Source organism: Myotis lucifugus, unplaced genomic scaffold (genome assembly GCF_000147115.1).
Source record: "Myotis lucifugus unplaced genomic scaffold, Myoluc2.0 scaffold_431, whole genome shotgun sequence".
NCBI lineage: Eukaryota > Metazoa > Chordata > Mammalia > Chiroptera > Vespertilionidae > Myotis > Myotis lucifugus.
Window position 1 is genome coordinate 147,777 of NW_005871479.1, and position 19,135 is coordinate 166,911.

At 43.5% G+C, this 19,135-nt stretch overlaps 1 protein-coding gene across 2 annotated transcripts in view; it reads left to right on the forward strand.

The window, feature by feature from the left end:
• CHD2 (chromodomain helicase DNA binding protein 2) overlaps positions 1-19,135 on the forward strand; it is a 72,591-nt gene that overhangs the window by 10,302 nt on the left and 43,154 nt on the right. Inside the window, exons 4-14 of one of the 2 annotated variants that reach the window (XM_006102820.3) lie at positions 3,175-3,282; positions 6,074-6,214; positions 6,572-6,705; positions 7,602-7,827; positions 8,798-8,898; positions 9,030-9,074; positions 9,232-9,410; positions 10,535-10,659; positions 13,103-13,319; positions 15,315-15,404; positions 16,506-16,696. In XM_006102820.3, coding sequence (XP_006102882.1) covers positions 3,175-3,282; positions 6,074-6,214; positions 6,572-6,705; positions 7,602-7,827; positions 8,798-8,898; positions 9,030-9,074; positions 9,232-9,410; positions 10,535-10,659; positions 13,103-13,319; positions 15,315-15,404; positions 16,506-16,696 — 1,557 coding nt within the window. The remainder of the gene's footprint in view (positions 1-3,174; positions 3,283-6,073; positions 6,215-6,571; positions 6,706-7,601; positions 7,828-8,797; positions 8,899-9,029; positions 9,075-9,231; positions 9,411-10,534; positions 10,660-13,102; positions 13,320-15,314; positions 15,405-16,505; positions 16,697-19,135) is intronic. The other variant, XM_014468136.2, reaches the window with a different exon arrangement.

Consider the following 19,135-nt stretch of genomic DNA (forward strand, 5'->3'; position numbering starts at 1 on the left):
AATACCGACTTCTGAGCATGGGCCATGAAGTTTCAGTCACACTGTACGTGCACGCCCGCACCTGGTATTTTGTGGAAGAGCCACACTCAAGGGGCCAAAGAGCCGCATGTGGCTCGCGAGCCGCAGTTTGCCAACCACGGATCTAGAGCATTTCACAGGCTTTCATTGCTTTATGACATTGACATTTTTGAAGAATAAGGCCTTACAAGGGACTGGCTCCCCAGAGTCATGGTGGGAATTAGCATTTAAAAGCTTAAAAGCTCCGGAGTATAATGTCTCCGCACAGCCCATCTACAGGGTTGAGAAGTCATCTCCTTGTAACTAACTGACCACTCTTCACCGCACATTCCAAGTGACTTCATATCGCTGATCCTAACTTAACATTTTTCTCCCTGTTCTTGAAAATTTAATCCATTATTCAGTGTCGGATACACTTCCACACAGAATCAGTCAGGCCTCCGATTATTCAGATCTTCCCAGAATGTGTAAGCCTGGCAGGACTTTTTCCTGATTTTTTTTGGTTTTCAGGGTTATGGTTGAGAGTCCCAGGGCTGGGGCTGTGATGGAGCCAAACCACTTGTTTTCACGGGGCTTCAGTTTCCGTCTCTAGGAGGAGGCCTGTGGACCAGTTGACGTGCTAATTTTTTAAAAAAATATATTTTATTGATTTTTTTACAGAGAGGAAGGGAGAGGGATAGAGAGAAACATTGATGAGAGAGAAACATCGATCAGCTGCCTCCTCCACACCCCCTACTGGGGATGTGCCCGCAACCAAGGTACATGCCCTTGACCGGAATCGAACCCGGGACCCTTCAGTCCGCAGGCCAACGCTCTATCCACTGAGCCAAACCTGTCAGGCCCACGTGCTAAGTTTTTGTACGTTCTTGTAGATTGGCAGATTCTAAGTCCTCCTGGTTGTCTATACCCTACAGATCTGCCCTTTAGCTGGAAAACTCGCCTCAGCACTGCCATTTTAGTCTCCTGAAGTGCATAGGTAGACCCTCATTTAGCTTCTCAGTACCTGCTGGGGCGTGGAAATTACAACGCACACGTGACTGAGGATTTTTCTCATCTGATCTGCTGTCCCTTAGGTCTTCGTTGTTCTTGTTCTTTCATCGTGTTTCCTGCAAAGCCACTTCTCTGCCCTTTGACAGTGAGCCCCTTGGGAGCGCCAGCTGTTCTGGACTTGGCCCTGGGGGGCTGCAGCCTCACGTGCCAGTCTCCCAGTCGCTGGAGACATCTTCCTGTCTCCCTTGCTGCCATCACTTCTATTCCCGCGAGGCTTTAGCAGTCAGATTTTCTAGTCTCCGGGGGAAGAGAATAAGATAGGCGCCCAGAATATAGGCATAAGGAGGTCTCGGATTTAAAGAGAGATGAAGGGTTAAGCAGCGCGAACAGGCCTTGGTGTCTTAGCTCGAGTGCTTCCAAAAGCCCCCTACCTGCCTGACCCCTACACTGATGTGGCTCATTCTTTCATCGACTATCGCTTTACTTAACAAAGCAGTGTCTCTGTTTGCCTGCATTTTCGCTGAGCTCGGGTACAAAGATGAGCATCGATGGCCCTGCCCACAGGGACTCAGCTGTTAGGGAAATAGATGCAAAACAGTGTCACTAGAACCTGAGTCATGGACATAGAAGGCTCCACTGCCTTGTCCTGAAGGCTTGAAAAAACATTTTTTTCCCCTAAAGTTTACACACACTCAGGTATAGGGTGGCTCTGCCACCTTTTTGGTTTTTTTTTTTTTAAATTTTACTGATTTCAGAGAAGAAGAGAGAGGGAGAGAGAGAGAAGCATCAATGATGAGAGAGAATCATGGATCGGCTGCCTCCTGATCGCCCCACACTGGGGATGGAGCCCACAACCCAGGCATGTGCCCTTGACCGGAATTGAACCCGGGACCCTTCAGTCCGCAGGCCGACGCTCTATCCACTGAGCCAATCCAGCCAGGGCGCCCTGGCACCTTTTAGGAAGGTTGTCAGGAATCCGCGGATCAGGCACCTCCTCACAGCAAGCTTCTCTATGACTGTGACCTGTCCTCCCCTGAGAATATCGATTTGACTGTGCAGTTCTGCCACCCTTGTCCTCAGCAAAACCTCATTTCCTATTCAGAGACCAGGAGGCACAGTGGTAATTGTAGAGCACGTGTTTGTACAGTGGGGCCTTGACTTACGAGTGTCCCCACTAACGAGTTTTTTGAGATACCAGCTGTCTCTCGGCCGATTTTTTGCATTGAGTTGATAGAGTAATTTGAGTTAATGAGCTCCTTAACGCGCTCGGTCTCGGAACGAATTAAACTCGTAAGTCAAGGCCCCACTGTACTTGCTTATAAATTTTCTTCCCCCCCTCTGGCTCCCCCCAGACATTTCATGCTCAGGGTGTTCCTTCTTCCCTGCAGGTGAGAAATGAGCTAAGTCCCTGTGGTTGGTATCTTGTTTGGTCTCCAAGTCAACTTCAGAAACGGGGAGGAGGATACGTATTGGGGTGTGGCTCTTCCCGGCCTTCTAAAGTCTCAAGGAGCAAAGGAACACCTCCCATGTCTGATAATTACGTCTTTGGCTGAACAGACAATTTAGTAGGTGGTAGGTTTATCCTTGAAACATAATTTTAGGGACTGTTTCCTCAAGTGTATTCTGACGATGTGAAAATATCCAGTATGAGTTCTCAGAGAAATCCCTTAACTGTAGCAGCAGCATTGGCATGAATTTGTTAAAACTATAATCTTAGGCCTCATATTAGACCTGAATCAAAAACTGGCTGCGGCCCAGAAATCTGAATTAACAAGCCCTTTCAGTGACGCTGACGATGCTGACGTTTGAGAAATACCGATAGAGTATACATTATGGCTTCACTCTGGCTGGTGTTAATAGTCAAATCAAAATAGAATATGAGAGATTTAACAGCATTTTTTATCCAGAACCAATGGTTTTAAAAATACAGCCTTAGCTTAGTTTCCATTTTCATTTATTTTGTCACAAGAGATAAAACCAGGAGTCGATATTGCACAGCCAAAATGTAAATGGAGCTAGAAGAAACCTCTTGAGCGCAAGAGCTAAGATACACATGGTCTGCCTTTTGGGTAATTAGGTCAGAATTGGTGTTGTCGGAACCTTCAAGCTAAACGATCCGGAAGCATCTTTGAGAGAAAAATCATTGTGCTTTGCTTTTGATCACAGAGAAAAGTGGAAGCGGGCGCCCTCAGAAGATGAACAGGAGCCAGGCAGCGATGCAGAGAGTGAACCAGAGCAAAACACAGTGAGAGCCCGGAGGCCTTTCCCCAGAAGGTGCAGTGTTTGCTCGGACATCTCCGCCTCTGGGGGAGCGTTGTCTGTGTTAGATCGAGAGGGCGCGGTGCTAGGGAGAGATGGGACACAGTGTGCGGTGCCTCTGGGATTCCAGTGTCTGTGGTTCACTTCTTGCCAGCCTGCATCGTTAGCCAGTGACAGCATGGCGGGGCGTTTACATGATCTGTAGCTCAGAGTGACTTACTGTTTCCTACTCCATGGTGGATTAGTGATGTGGGAAGAACGTGTCTTCTCTTTAAAAAGCTCCCTGTGGCCCAGGCCCGTGGTCGGCAAACCGCGGCTCGCCAGCCACATGTGGTCGGCAAACCGTGGCTCGTGAGTCACATGCGGCTCTTTGGCCCCTTGAGTGTGGCTCTTCCACAAAATATGTGGCCCATGCGCAGAAGTCGGTATTTTGTGGAAGAGCCGGTATTTTGTGGAAGAGCCACACTCAAGGGGCCAAAGAGCCGCAAGTGGCTCGCGAGCCGCGGTTTGCTGAGCCGCAGTTTGCCAACCACTGGCCCAGATGGACTGACTCATTGGTTGAGCATCGACCGCGAGGTCACAGTTCCCTTCGCAGTCAAGGCACGTGCCTGGGTTTTGGGCTCGATCCCCAGTAGGGGGCATGCAGGAGGCAGCCCATCAGTAATTCTTTCTTACCATTGATGTTTTTATCGCTCTCCTCTTCTCTCTTCCTTTCTCTCTAAAATCAATAACAACATATTTTATAATAATGTACCACTTTTCAATTTTTTTAAATGGTACAGCCACTGTATTCTTATTTATTTATTTTAAATCCTCACCCGAGGATATTTTTTCGTTGATTTTCGAGAGAGTAGAAGAGAGAGGGAAAGACAGAGAGAAAGATCGATGTGAGAGAAAAACATCGATTGGTTGCCTCCTGCACACACCCCGACCAGGGCCGGAACCAGGGAGGAGCCTGCAACCGAGGCATGTGCCCTTGACCGGAATTGAACCCGGGACCCTTTAGTCCGCAGGCCGATGCATTATCCACTGAGCCAAACTGGCTAGGGCTAAAAACATATTTTTAAAAAAGTTTAAAAACCTCCTTTTTGAGGGAACTAATTCTTAAGTTTCTAAAACTGACTGGTCAAAAGCATTCTTCACTGTTTATTACCTTGTTCATATAATCTATGTAACATTAAACAGAGAATCTAATTGTCGGAGAAGGAAGTAGGCCGAGTGGCGGGAAAGTGGTCCTTCTTGATCAGATGGATGGCATCATAGGATACTGGCGTGGGTGAAGGAAGGCGGGAGGCAGAGGGGCCCCGGGAAACCTGACGACCTTGCGATGTGGTGTAGGTTGGGGTTGGCAGGCGATTGCTTTGGGGCCAGATCCCACTCCCCACCTCATTTTGTACGGCCCGCCGGCTCAGTATAGCTTTATAGATGAACATTGGTAGTTTGACAAATAGGGAACACTAAGTGTGAATTTCAATTCAGTGACATGTTATCCCTTAAAAAATAGTGCTGTTCTTCTCCTTAGTCAATATGTATCACAAAAAATATACTCGATGATGATTACTTTATTGTCAATTTTGTCACTCAAAAATACCTGAAAATTTATTTTCTCTCGCTATGTAAGTACCTATGAGGTGGCCTCAGTTTTGTCTCTTGTCTGGGAAAACCCCAAATCTTCACACCCTCTGGCTGTTTACAGCAGAATGTTTGCCTACCCCTGGTTCAGGACACGGCACTTGTCGTCCCCCCCCCCCCCCACCCCCTCAGCAGAATTCATCAACTGAGATGTGTCCCCTTTCATCCGAGTTAAGCGCAGTGTTGGGATGGCACTCCAGTTCCATCTGCAAGATTTTATCCATCATTTATTGAATCCTGGGTCTTGAATCCTCTGTGTAGCATTGGTTATGGCAGGCCAGAGAGAAGGAGATAGATGTGATAACGAGTTTTCATCCTCCATTTTCTCCTTTCACCTTTTTACCACCGATAGAGCGGTATTTTGGGGGTTTCCTTGTGTGAGCTCCCGGGTTATGGCGCTCAGTCCTGGCCATGGGTGGGAGTCGGCACAGGGCATATCCTCGGTCTGTTCCATTGGTCTGTGCGGGTCAGTCTCCCAGGTGACCTTCCAGTACATTCTGTGCACCTATAAGAAAAATAAATGTGTAGTTACTTCTTACTCTTTTTCCATTTATACAGATAATACATTCCATGCTTCTTTTATATATTTTTTTTCATGATCTTGGCAATCTTTCTGTATCAGTACATGGAACCCCCTCCCCCCTTTTCTTAATGGCTCCATAGTATCTTATTTATTGAACTAGTTCCCAGTTGATGGACACTTAGAGTGTTTCTAATCTTTTGTAATTGCAAATAATACTCCGGTGAATACCTTAATATGCCTGGACCGGTGTCTATCTGTAAGATCAATTCCCAGAAGTAAAATTGTTATATTAGTCAGTTTGGGAGATATTTCCAAATTGCCCACCAAAGAGATGCCACCAGCAACGCGCTTGTGTGTATTTTTATATCAGGTGATCCTGAGGGTCAGTGGCGGACCTTTGCCTCAGAACCCGCTGTGTCTCCTGTCAATGCTGGCGGACTGTTAGCATTAGCATCACGCCCATGTGGAAGATGCAGATTTCCAGTGAATTAGAATCTCAGAGAAAAGGGGACCCAGGAACATACATTTCCAACATTCCCCTGGTTAAGCCTACGTATGTCCCCCTGCCCTGGGAAAAAGAATGATCCAGATTTGAAGTAAATACCAAATGCTAGAGTAAAACTGCTTTTTTTTTTTATCTTCTCATTCCAGAACAGTGCCCAAACCTCGTGTTAAAAAGCAGCCGAAAGCTCAGCGTGGAAAGAAAAAAAAGCAAGAGTCGTCTGATGACGATGATGAAGACGATGAAGCTCCCAAAAGGCAGACTCGTCGCAGAGCGGCCAAAAATGTGAGGTAGGTCATGCCCCGGAAGCTTTTCCTTAGTGTGAGGGCGATCGTTGGAGTGGCTTGCCCTTGGTTCTCAGCCCCCGATTATGCATCTGGTGGGCAGAGATGCTGACCTGTGTCCCGTGGAGGCATTTGGAAATCTGGTCTGTGTGGGTGCAGAGAGAATGGTGTTGGCCAGCGGGAATATGGAATAAGTAGCAGCAGCTCATTTCAAGCCTTCCTTCCTATCAAGACAGCTGCCTCAAGTTCACGGCCTGTCGAGGTCGCTAGTGATGTGACCTTCATTTCATAACATCCCCTTTTAGGAACGATGTTTGGGTGTGTGCTAGAGTCTCTCACTTACTCCGCATTGTGCCTCTGCAGCTATAAAGAAGATGATGACTTCGAGACCGACTCAGATGACCTCATTGAGATGACTGGGGAAGGAGTGGATGACCAGCAGGACAGTAGTGAAACCATTGAAAAGGTCTTAGACTCACGGCTAGGCAAGAAAGGAGGTATGTGCCTTTGGCAAGCAAATTCCTTTTTTTTATCTGCTCAGTCAGACCCAAATTTTACATATTTCAACTCTGAAATGATGCATGTCAGCCCATGCCCATATCTGTCCTGAAATAGGGAATTTTTTCTGACCCCCATCTTCATTATGTCAGAGCTGAGAATGGAGGGGTGCATTCCACGTGTTTTTGAGATTTTAAAATGAAGCTAATAAAGATGTGTTACTGTCTTAAAAAGCAGTGATGTAGCAGAGGTTCTTGCTCATTGACGTTGAGCTAATACGCTTTTTAGTTCCTGAATCTCCTTGTGAAAAATATGAAACTGGTAAAATGCATATTTGGATGATAATGAAGATTGTTTTATATTTAAATTGAGATAGAACTCAATTTCTTTAAAGTAATCTTGCTATAAAGGAAATGTCAAGGTAACACCTAATGAATTTTTTTCTGTCTTCTTTGTTCATCCAACCTCATTTGAAGTTATGAGTTAACAGTTAACTTTGGGTAGATGGTAACTGGTGGAGATACATTTAGTTTCTTACCTTTTCCATCATATTCCTGGATGGATGGATTTCTTTTCTGAGTTAGTAGGGACCAGAATAAAAGGGTGTTGTTATTTTATTTTTACTGTATTTGGACACAAGGATCTCTTTGATTTCACTGGCAAGTTTTGGGATATGTTTTAAAGTATAAAAATTGAGTTTGCATTTTGAAAACATTGGAAATTATTGATCTCATTTATCCTGTATTGCTTACAAATTTCTGCTTCTTTCAAGTCAAAGGATTTTGGTGCTTCATCTGAGAATAGACTCTTTAGACAATTGTGTACTTGGGAAACTTTTCAGTGTCTGGTTGCATGTACTTTATCTAAAATGTGTTAAAACTGAATCCTTTTGCAGCCACTGGAGCGTCTACTACAGTGTATGCGGTTGAAGCTAACGGAGACCCAAGCGGTGACTTTGAACCGGAGAGCGATGAAGGCGAAGTCCAGTACCTCATCAAGTGGAAGGGTTGGTCTTATATCCACAGCACGTGGGAGAGCGAAGAGTCCTTGCAGCAACAGAAAGTGAAGGGCCTGAAAAAACTCGAGAACTTCAAGAAGAAAGAGGATGAAATCAAGCAATGGTACATTTTCCATCCTGGGTTAAAGAAATACGTTTGCAGCCCGAGGGACAGGAAGGTTCAATGTCCCTGGACATCAGACCTGTCCGTGTAATGTGGTCAGGTTACTTTGTGTTAGGAATAGGGACAGATGAGTCCTATCTTTGTTTGTTTTTTAAATTTTTAAGAAAACATTTTTATTGATTTCAGAGAGGAAGGAAGAGGGAGAGAGAGATAGAAACATCAATGATGACAGAGAATCATTGATCTGCTGCCTCCTGCACGCCCCTTACAGGGGATCGAGCCCGCAACCTGGGCATGTGCCCTGACCAGGAATCGAACCTATAACCTCCTGGTTCATAGGTCGACACTCAACTGCTGAGCCACACCGGCTGGGCCAGATGAGTTATAATTTCTGTTTTACTACAGTGCAAAATATGCTACTTCACTAAATCACATATTTTTCCTTTGAGTCAAAGACAATAATCTGTGTCATTAAGATACAAGTGGCTTATATATTTAAAATTTAAAATTCTCAGAAGTATGGTGAGATCTAATTGTAGGTGGCCGCTGTTGTCCTTTTAATGAGCTTCAGTGCTAAGAATAACTCGTTTTCAAAAAAGTCACATTGAATCACTCCTGTAGCCCATTCATTATATGTTAAAAAAGGCATGTCATCTTTTCAATCTGGAAGACAGTTTTATCCTCTTGGTCTGTTTAGATATATTAATTTATCCCATGAAATGACATGAATTGGTCACAACACAGTTATGTTTAGGTTTCTTGTAAATCGGCCACACGGAGAGGCGTCTACGGTGTTGTGTTTTCTAAAAGTGTGTGTGTTTTGTAAAGTCTCCGGCCTCGTTACTAGATACTAAAGGGGCAGATGGAAGTGAAGACAGAGTTTTTCCCTCCCTTGGACTTTGCTTTGATAGATGTCTATGGATCCCCCAGATTTAATGAGCGGTACTTTTTCTGTCCGTCTTCTGTCTAGGCTGGGGAAGGTTTCTCCCGAAGATGTGGAATACTTCAACTGCCAACAGGAGCTGGCCTCAGAGCTGAACAAACAGTATCAGATAGTAGAAAGAGTGATAGGTAAGAGCATGGAAACTTACTTTATGTATGTATGTATGTATGTATGCATGCATGTATACATGCATGCATGTATGTATTTATCTAGTGCTGATTATAGTGATAACTTCTCTCTCTTACTATCCATTGTTTAGCTATGAAGACAAGCAAATCTACACTGGGTCAAACTGATTTTCCAGGTAAGCAATTGCTCCTGTTTGTTAATGTTCAGCATTTCTGAGCAGTTGATGTTTCGCAGTGTTCACAGTTCTGCCACATGATGTGTCCTTGGTTATAATGTCAGTCCCCTCCTGGAAGGGACAGCGGCTTACCTGTACCTTTTTCCACGTGAAACAGCTCACAGTCGGAAGCCGGCACCTTCGAATGAACCCGAGTATCTGTGCAAATGGATGGGCCTGCCCTACTCAGAGTGCAGCTGGGAAGACGAAGCCCTGATCGGAAAGAAATTCCAGGGCTGCATCGACAGCTTCCACAGCCGGAACAACTCCAAAACCATCCCGACGAGGGAGTGCAAGGTGCGGTGCTGGCGGCTTCGGTGTTGTAGGGGAAAGATGTGTCGATACAAAGGACTGGGCACGGAGCTATTGGGAAGATAAACTGTTACAAAAATAAAGGATCATTTCCATTTTGGAAATGAAAGAAGATGAATTAACCTGCACACCAAAGGAAAATAAGAGGAGAGGATGAGTTGAAGAAGGCTTTGCTGACTTGCTGAATCTTATAATTTATAGAATGAGATACATCTAATTAGAGATATTGTAGAGAATACTTGAAATACTTTTTATTGATTGTAGAGAGAAAAGAAGGGAGGGAGGGGGAGAGAGAGAAACATTGATGGGCTGCCTCCTGCACGCCCCCCACTGGGCATCGAGCCTGCAACCTGGGCATGTGTCCTTGACCAGGTATCGAACCATTGACCTTTTGGTGCATGGAACTACACTCAGCCAACTGAGCCACACAGGCCAGGGTGAAATAATTTGAACACTTTATTTATTTATTTGTTTATGATATATATTTTATTGATTTTTTTTTACAGAGAGGAAGGGAGAGGGATAGAGAGTTAGAAACATCGATCAGCTGCCTCCTGCACACCCCCTACTGGGGATGCGCCCGCAATCAAGGTACATGCCCTTGACCGGAATCGAACCTGGGACCCTTCAGTCTGCAGGCCGACGCTCTATCCACTGAGCCAAACCGGTTAGGGCTAATTTGAACACTTTAAAGAGGAGTGATGGAAAGGGGAACATCTCTCAATTTTAAGTTAGATACTAAGTATATCAGCTTTTCTATTGGCTAGATTGGTTGTATACAATCTTTTCCCTCACTGGAATTCATTCTGAAGTGGTGTCCTTGGCTCTTTAGTAATAAAAGTATATGTAAGACATGGGCTCTGTCTCTGAGAGGTTGATGAACCTCTGGATGGTCTTTAAACATTCAGGTTTATGGCACCCGGGAGGCTGTGTGATTCTGGGAATACGGACCACAATGAAAGAAGTGGCGCTGGGTTGCTGATTCCGATGTGAAGTTTGGATTTGTACGCTTTGGTGCTGAACACGTAACTCATGGCCAGTAGCGTTTTAGCATAGGAACAGGAAGGAAGTTTTTCCTGACCCGGGGCTTGGCTCCTTTTCTTTTTCAGGCCCTGAAGCAGAGGCCACGGTTTGTGGCCTTAAAGAAACAGCCGGCATATTTAGGAGGGGAGAACCTGGAGCTCCGGGACTACCAGCTCGAAGGGCTCAACTGGCTGGCTCATTCCTGGTGCAAGTAGGTAGACAAAGATGTCCGAACTTCTCTTTACTGTGTTTGGCTTCTTTATTGCTAGAGGCAGAGAATTACTTCTTGGTACTGTGCAGTGTAGAAATTTTAAAATTATGTGATTGAGAGGAGTCTACCGTGTTAATCTGAAGTCAAGAGTACAGCCAGCTTTTCAGATCCACGCAGCCAACCAATACTGGATGGAAGATATTCCGGGGGAAGGAGTTTGGTGAAAATTAAACCTGTTTCCTTTCAGTAGGAAACATGAGGAGTATGAGGGAAATAACTCAGGAATAGTCTGTATCTGAACCGTATGTCACATAGGTGTATTCCAGGTTTATAGAGGTGTGGCCGCCTCCTTCTCCCTTCCTCAAGTATATTCTGCTTTGTTCTTTTGTGTACTTTCCCCCTAAATTAAAATTGTAATCTCTTCTTGGTGAATCAAGAAGAGAATTAATCTTTGATTAATCCTCACCCGAAGATATACTTAATTTTTTTTTTTTTTTTTACAGAGAGGAAGGGAGAGGGATAGAGAATTAGAAACATCGATGAGAGAGAAACATTGATCAGCTGCCTCCTACACACCCCCTACTGGGGATGTGCCCGCAACCAAGGTACATGCCCTCGACCGGAATCGAACCTGGGACCCTTGAGTCCGCAGGCTGCCGCTCTATCTACTGAGCCAAACCGGTTAGGGCTAATTTTTAAAATTGATTTTAGAGAGAGAGTAGAAGGGGGCGGGGGGAGAGAAACATTGATGTGATAGAGAAACATCCTGTTGAAATCCATCCCATCTGCTAAAGCAGCGTTTCTCAAAGTGTGGTTCCAGGAATGCACCTGCATCAGAATGGACAGAAGTGTTGGTTACAATGCAGATTCCTGAGCCCTTTCCCAGGTACTGATTCAGGTGTAGAGTAGATTCAGAAATGGCCCTAGCCAGTTTGCCTCAGTGGATAGAGCGTCGGCCTGTGGACTGAAGGGTCTCAAGTTCAGTTGTGGTCAAGGGCACATGCCCAGGTTGTGGGCTCGATCCCCAGTGTGGGGCAGGCAGAAGGCAGCCTGTCAATGATTCTCTCTCATCATTGATGTTTCGATCTCTCCCTTCCTCTCTGAAATCATTGAAATATATTTAAAAACAAACAAACCACAATACCAAAAAAAAAAAAGAAAAATCTATAGCTTACCCCAGCTGTAGACTGTAGTGTCTTTATTTTTTTATTTTTTTAAAATATATTTTATTGATTTTTTACAGAGAGGAAGGGAAAGGGATAGAGAGTTAGAAACATCGATGAGAGAGAAACATCGATCAGCTGCCTCCTGCACACCCCCCACTGGGGATGTGCCCACAACCAAGGTACATGCCCTTCACTGGAATCGAACCCGGAACCCTTGAGTCCACAGGCTGACACTCTATCCACTGAGCCAAACCAGTCAGGACTGTAGTGTCTTAGTGTCTTTAAATCAAGCTGTACGCACAACAGCATGCAGGTCTGGTGAGTAGTGTGTATAGCGCTGAACAACCTGGTGGCGTGCAGTGGCCTGGGTGGGTGATTTGAGCAAAGGCACATGACTCTCAGGCTCCAGGTTCTCCAGTGGGGGTAGCCAGTCTGCCCCGCTTTCTGTGTTGGAAGCCAAGGTCATGTGCTTGTGTCCACCAGCTTCCTCTGTTACAGGGGATAGAGGTACAAAGCCAAATGCAAGGTCAAGAATATAGTCTGACTAGGCTCTTGTAGTAATCCAAGCCCTTTTTTTTCTAAATCCTCGCCTGAGGATATTTTCCCATTGATTTTTAGAGAGAGTGGAAGAGAGGGGGAGAGACAGAGAGAGAGAGAGAGAACATCAGTGTGAGAGAACACACATCGATTGGTTGCCTCCTGCACGCTCCCTGACCAGGGCCAGGGATTGAGCCTGCAACTGAGCTACATGCCCTTGACCGGGAATTGAACCCAGGATCCTTCAGTCCTCAGGTCGGCGCTCTGTCCACTGAGCCAAACCGGCTAGGCCTAATCCAAGTCTTGATCATGCTTAAATCATATGTTATTCTGTTTGTAGCTTCCACTTTCTTTCTTTCTTTTTAAAAAAAATATATTTTATTGATTTTTTACAGAGAGGAAGGAAGAGGGATAGAGAGTTAGAAACATCGATGAGAGAGAAACATCAATGAGCTGCCTCCTGCACACCCCCTACTGGGGATGTGCCCGCAACCAAGGTACATGCCCTTGACAGAATCGAACCTGGGACCTTTCAGTCTGCAGGCCGACGCTCTATCCACTGAGCCAAACCGGTTAGGGCAAGCTTCCACTTTCTTATGTAGGAAACTTAATTGCAGGTGAGAGGAAATACAGTTGAGATTTACACTGAAGTGTTTTGCTGGGTGGCATGGGGCGTTGGCATCCTTGCTCTTCATTTTTTTGTGAACTAATGATTTTTTTTTTTTGTCTTCTTCCTGCAGAAGCAACAGTGTAATCCTTGCTGATGAAATGGGCCTGGGAAAGACCATCCAGACCATATCATTCCTCTCCTACCTGTTCCACCAACACCAGCTGTATGGCCCTTTTCTTATAGTCGTCCCTTTATCCACCCTCACCTCATGGCAGAGGGAGTTTGAAATCTGGGCACCAGAGATTAACGTAGTGGTTTACATAGGTGACCTGATGAGCAGAAATACGGTGTGTAAACAAAAGAATTGGGGTAGAATCTGTATTATAAATGTATTTGGGGAATTGACCTAAAGCCATGATAGTTTTTGGTAAAGTTATGATTCTGTGCTGTGCCCCTGATATTGGGGGATATATTGTATCACAAAAATGCAAACCAGATATTCTGCAAAACACGCGTGTATTTAAGGAACGTACATGAAGGGGAATCTCTTAGTTGGATTGCAATATTAATTATATTTTTCTTCTCTCTGTGTTCTGGACTTGTACGACCACCTTATTTATGAAGGGTTAAAGGGAGTTAATACCTTGTAGAATGTCAATATTATTTTAGCTATTTGAGCAGAGAGTTCTTACTGAACATGATAGAGTTCTTAGAATGTGTTTCCCAATCTTTTAACATGGTGAGGTTGCAACTGACCTTGAAAAAAAATTAAAAATTAAAAAAAAAAGTCATTGAAAACGCATGACTTCTAAGAAAGGAATAAGGGGAAAGGACAATGGGCCAAAGTCAGCAGAAGTGAGCTTTGCCTGTTTTCAGACTTAAGCATCAGAAACTTAAATCTTTCCTTGGTGATAACTGTTTTTACAAGCACCTGGCAGGTACCAGGCCCTGTGCCGGGTGCTCTGTGTACACAGCCTGTAATCCTCATGGTAGTCTCCACAGTAGACCCTGTTCTTTCCAACCGATGAAGGTGGTGACTCAGGTGAACCCCGGGCCCCATGCCAACTAGAATCGGGGGTTGGGACAGATGTGTCTGGCCCCATACCTTTGCTCCTCCACCCCTGTATGGTAACTGTTTCTGGGGGATTGCTTCCTATAAGAGCAAGCCATCAGGAACCCACAACCCTTGGAGAGATGTTACATATTGTCATGCTAAGTCCAATTTATTTTTATCACCTATTGTCATTGTCTAACCGAAACTCTGGCAGATTGCATTGCCCTCATTCCGAGTTTCTAAAGTATACAGTAGTTTCTAGCTTTGTGAATTTATTTTATTTTTTTAAAAAAATACATATTTTATTGATCTTTTACAGAGAGGAAGGGAGAGGGATAGAGAGTTAGAAACATCGATCAGCCGCCTCCTGCACACCCCCCACTGGGGATGTGCCCGCAGCCAAGGTACATGCCCTTGACCGGAATCGAACCTGGGACCCTTGAGTCCGCAGGCCGACTCTCTTCACTGAGCCAAACCGGTTAGGGCTGAATTTATTTTTTTTAACCATCACAAAAGAAAAAACAACTTCCGGGATTATGCGAAATGGCTTTAAGCACTGCAGTCCCTAGTGAAGACGAGGAGGACTCTGAAAAATTGTGTCCCCTGGGACGTCTTCAGTTCTCCTTTAGCTTTGTTGTCTTTCTTCCCACGTGGTGGTACTCACCTGCATGTACGCCTTGCCCCGTTGTCATGACAACCAACTGCAGAAGCTTTGTCATGGGCATTGTCTGCCTGGCATCCAGTCACACCTCAGTGTGAACGTGTTAGCGTCTGTGTTCCTTCACATTGACGTTATTTTCATTTTCATTCAGGTTAAATTACATTTTCACAGTGAGCCTCCCTTTCCTTTTTCTTGGGGCCCAAATCTGTCTGCTCTGTGATTAATGAAATTTCTGACCTCATTAATGGTTGGAATTCGTTTTACTTGCTAATGAAAGTATTGCCCTGTCCAAGAAAATAATCAGATTATATTTCCTTAAGAAAATTCTCCTCTAGGGGGTTAAATTGCTGATGACATGCATTTTTTTGATCAGTTGTGTTGGGGCTGCAGGGGCAAAGGGAAATGACAATTTATTTGAATTCTGACAGTGAAGTTTTGGCTGCTCAGTGATCTTTTAATTCTAACTCTTAACTGCTTTATACGTCTATCGATTGGGTCATTTTAGAATGTATAAGGTATTTATTAAATTCTACAAGTTTTTTTTATTGGGCATGTTTCTGTTGCATCTGTCATAAGACTGGCTGGTAAAAGTAGAAATTGTTTCTGAATTACCCTTTTCTTTTATAGATACGGGAATATGAATGGATTCATTCTCAGACCAAAAGGCTCAAATTCAATGCACTTATAACAACATACGAGATCCTCTTAAAAGATAAGGTGTGTAATTGGTAACTAAAAGGCTAAATTTTGTAGTGTAACTTGTCCAGATGTTATCAGACTTCAGCATCAGGGTGTGTACTTCCCACTTGCCATGTTCTTTTTCTCTCCATTTCTTTAAAAAAGCAAACAAATGAACCAGTAAATCCACACTGAATATTAAGGTTATTAAAAAACAACAAAAACAAACAAACTGAAGGGGACCTTAGGTTGCCTAGTCCAATGGAATTAAACAGGACAAAGGGGTATTGAGGCCCGTTGCTCCCCTGTGATTCTAGGCAATTATGGGGAACTGGGCCTGGGTGTCATCCTCATGGCACAGGCATTTCTCCAGAACAGGTGATGCGGGTGGTCTCTGAGGGGGACAGCAAAAGGAAGCTCTTTAAATGACCTTCTTTCTACAGTTTAGTAGGAAATTTATGTGGCAGGTGATCCCATTGGTGACAGTGTAAATAAATACGTTCAGTTTGGTGGCTCTTGATGTTTCTATGCTTGAGGGTTGGGCTGGAGAACAGGGAGAGAAGAACCTTAATGAAAGAGAGACAGCAAAATCCCCCGTTTTGTATGTTTTTTTGCCCAGCATGCCAATTTTTGGGTTCTTGCTTCTGGGCATGCAGCAGTACCTGGCCTAAGAGATCCCCTTATGGGTTTTAGAGGGAGAATGTGATCTTTTGAATAGACATCCATCTGGCAACCAGCAGAATAAACAGAAGAGTCCTCCTATCCCTTAAGTCTGAAGAATCAATGTTTCCGTGTGTACCAGTGATGGCGAACCTTTGGAGCTCGGTGTGCCAGTATTTTGAAAAACCCTAACTTAACTCTGGTGCCGTGTCACATATAGAAGTGTTTTGATATTTGCAACCATAGTAAAACAAAGACTTATATTTTTGATATTTATTTTACATATTTAAATGCCATTTAACAAAGAAAAATCAACCAAAAAAATGAGTTCGCGTGTCACCTCTGACACGCGTGTCATAGGTTCGCCATCACTGGTGTCTACCTTCGTGACGGTATTTTGTACAGAGATCATTAACACTTGCAAGTCCTTGTGGGTTCCCTTCTGACCTGGTGGCTCGTTCTGTTTTGTTTTTGCTTTAGACTGTGCTGGGCAGTATTAACTGGGCCTTCCTGGGAGTGGATGAAGCCCATCGGTTGAAGAACGATGACTCTTTATTGTATAAAACCCTGATTGACTTCAAGTCCAACCATAGGCTCCTGATTACGGGGACCCCTCTTCAGAACTCCCTCAAAGAGCTCTGGTCCTTGCTGCACTTTATTATGCCGGAGAAGTAAGCTCCTTCCTGTGTATTTCCCAACACGCCAGGATGTCTGAAATGCCAATGCTTCTTAACTCTCTTGAGTAGACAGATCTTAGGGAACATGGATGGCATGCATGTTTTGGGGAAAGCAAAGCATTAACTGAGGCAGGAGCAGACGTATTAACATGTTCCATCATACATGAGCGAAGACACAGAAATCAGCCTGTTGAGGAGAAAGCACATGGTTTACCAAACATGTGAATCAGTTACTTGCTTTGGGGAAGTAATTAGTAGATAGGAAACATTAGAACTTCTCACTGTTGTTACCAGGTAATCAATAAGATTGAAGTGACATCTACAAGGTCCACAACCTGTCAAATATTAAAAATACCTTAAGTCCAAAGCTTTGCTAACAGGAGCATCACCTTTAAGCCTTCTTCAGGTCTTTAACTTACTAAAAAATTTGTGGGATGTCTCTTTTAAAGAAGGTTTTTATGGGAGAGATGGTGTGCGCATTTTATAAAAGTTAAATTTATCCAGAGATGTTGGTGATACTTAAAGTGAAAGCTAAACTCGGCCTGATTTGAAGGACCCTTCTCAGTACCTTGACTTTACTCTAACTCATCGCGCACCACTTTCTCCATCACTCGCTCTCCTCCAGCCATTCCAGCCATCTTTTTATTGCTTCCTCATGCCATGCCATTGTCAGTCCTTGGGTCTGGGATGTTTTTCCTCCTCCTCTTCAATACTATTCTTGCCTCGGTTTATGTGACCACTTCTTTTTAGAGGTCTTCTCAGACCACCTGACCTAGAGTAGTAGCCTGTTAGACATGCTTAGCATCCCTACCTGGTTTTGTTTTCTATACGGCACCTCTTTTTTCCCTATTTATTTGTCATTCTCTCATGTCATAAACTGATCAAGGCATTTTTGGATAGCCTAATGTCCAACATAGAAAATGGTCCCTTCCCCCATTTGTTGTTATAGCTCTGAAAACTTCTTGAGATACAATGTACATCCATAAAGTGTTCCATTGTAAATATGCGATTAATTATTTTTTAGTGAATTTGTAGAGTTGTGCAACTATCAGGATAATCTAGTTTTAGAATATTTTTTTTCATCCAGAAAAGTTTCCTCTTGCTTGTTCATACAAACTCTCTGCTTCACTAATCAGCTTTCACCTCTAGTGATTTACCTTTTCTAGAAATTCCATATGGATGGGAGCTAAATACGGCCCTTCTATTTGGGCTCCTTTCACTTAGCATAATAGTTTTGAGATTCACCTTTGTCCTAATTTATCAGGAGCTATTCTCTTTTTATGCATTGTCTTACTATGGCTTGTCTTTTCATTTTCTTAATGCTGTCTTTTGAAGAGCAAGCGTTTTTAAATTTGATGAAGTGTAATTTATCATTTTTAAATGGATTGTCATAAAATGAGACATTTGCCTAACCCACGGTTACAAAGACTTGCTTTTTTTATTTCTTCTAGAAGTTCTTACATTTAGGCCTGTTTCATTTTGAGTGACTTTTTGTTTTAAGTGTTAAGTGCGAGGGCCCAAGTTCATTTATTTTTGCAGAGCGATTTTTGGAAATTGTTCTGGTGCCATTTGCTGAAAAGATTATCCTTTCTTCATTAAATTGTCCTGGTCCCAAGTTTGGGTGACAAATTGTTTGGGTGACAAATTTGTTGCCAATTAGTTGAGGCCATAAATACATAATGGTCTGTTTCTGGATCCTCAGTTCTGTTCCATTGGTACATATTTCTGTCCTTATGCCGATACACTCTGCATTCATTACTAGCTGTATACCACTTGGTAAAATGGGGAAGATTGTAAGTTCCAACTTCTTTCTTTTCCAGAATTATTTTGGCTATTCTAGATTGTTTATACTTCTGTATATGTTGTAGGATCAGCTTATTTCTGAAAAGAAAAAGAAAAGCTGAAATATTGACAGGCATTGTGTTGAATTTATTTATCAATTTAGGGAGAATTATCATCTAAACAATATTGAGCCTCCTAAGCCATAGTCATGGCAAGTTTCTTCCATTCCTTTAGACCTGTAATTTTTCTCTGCAGTGTTTAGTAGTTTCAGTGTTATAAGTCTTTATACTTTTGCTACTTTAGTCCTCATCTTTTAATTTTGAGTGGAATTGTGTTTTTTAATCTAATTTTTTTTAAAACATTAAGCATTTTATTTTATTTTTTTAAAATATTTTATTGATTTTTTACAGAGAGGAAGGGAAAGAGATAAAGAGTTAGAAACATCGATCAGCTGCCTCCTACACACCCCCTACTGGGGATGTGCCCGCAACCAAGGTACATGCCCTTGACCGGAATCGAACCTGGGACCTTTCAGTCCGCAGGCCGACGCTCTATCCACTGAGCCAAACCGGTTTCGGCTTTTAATCTAATTTTTAAAGTGTACCAGAGAGTTGAGTTTTATAGAGCGATCTTGTATCCTGTGAACTTGTA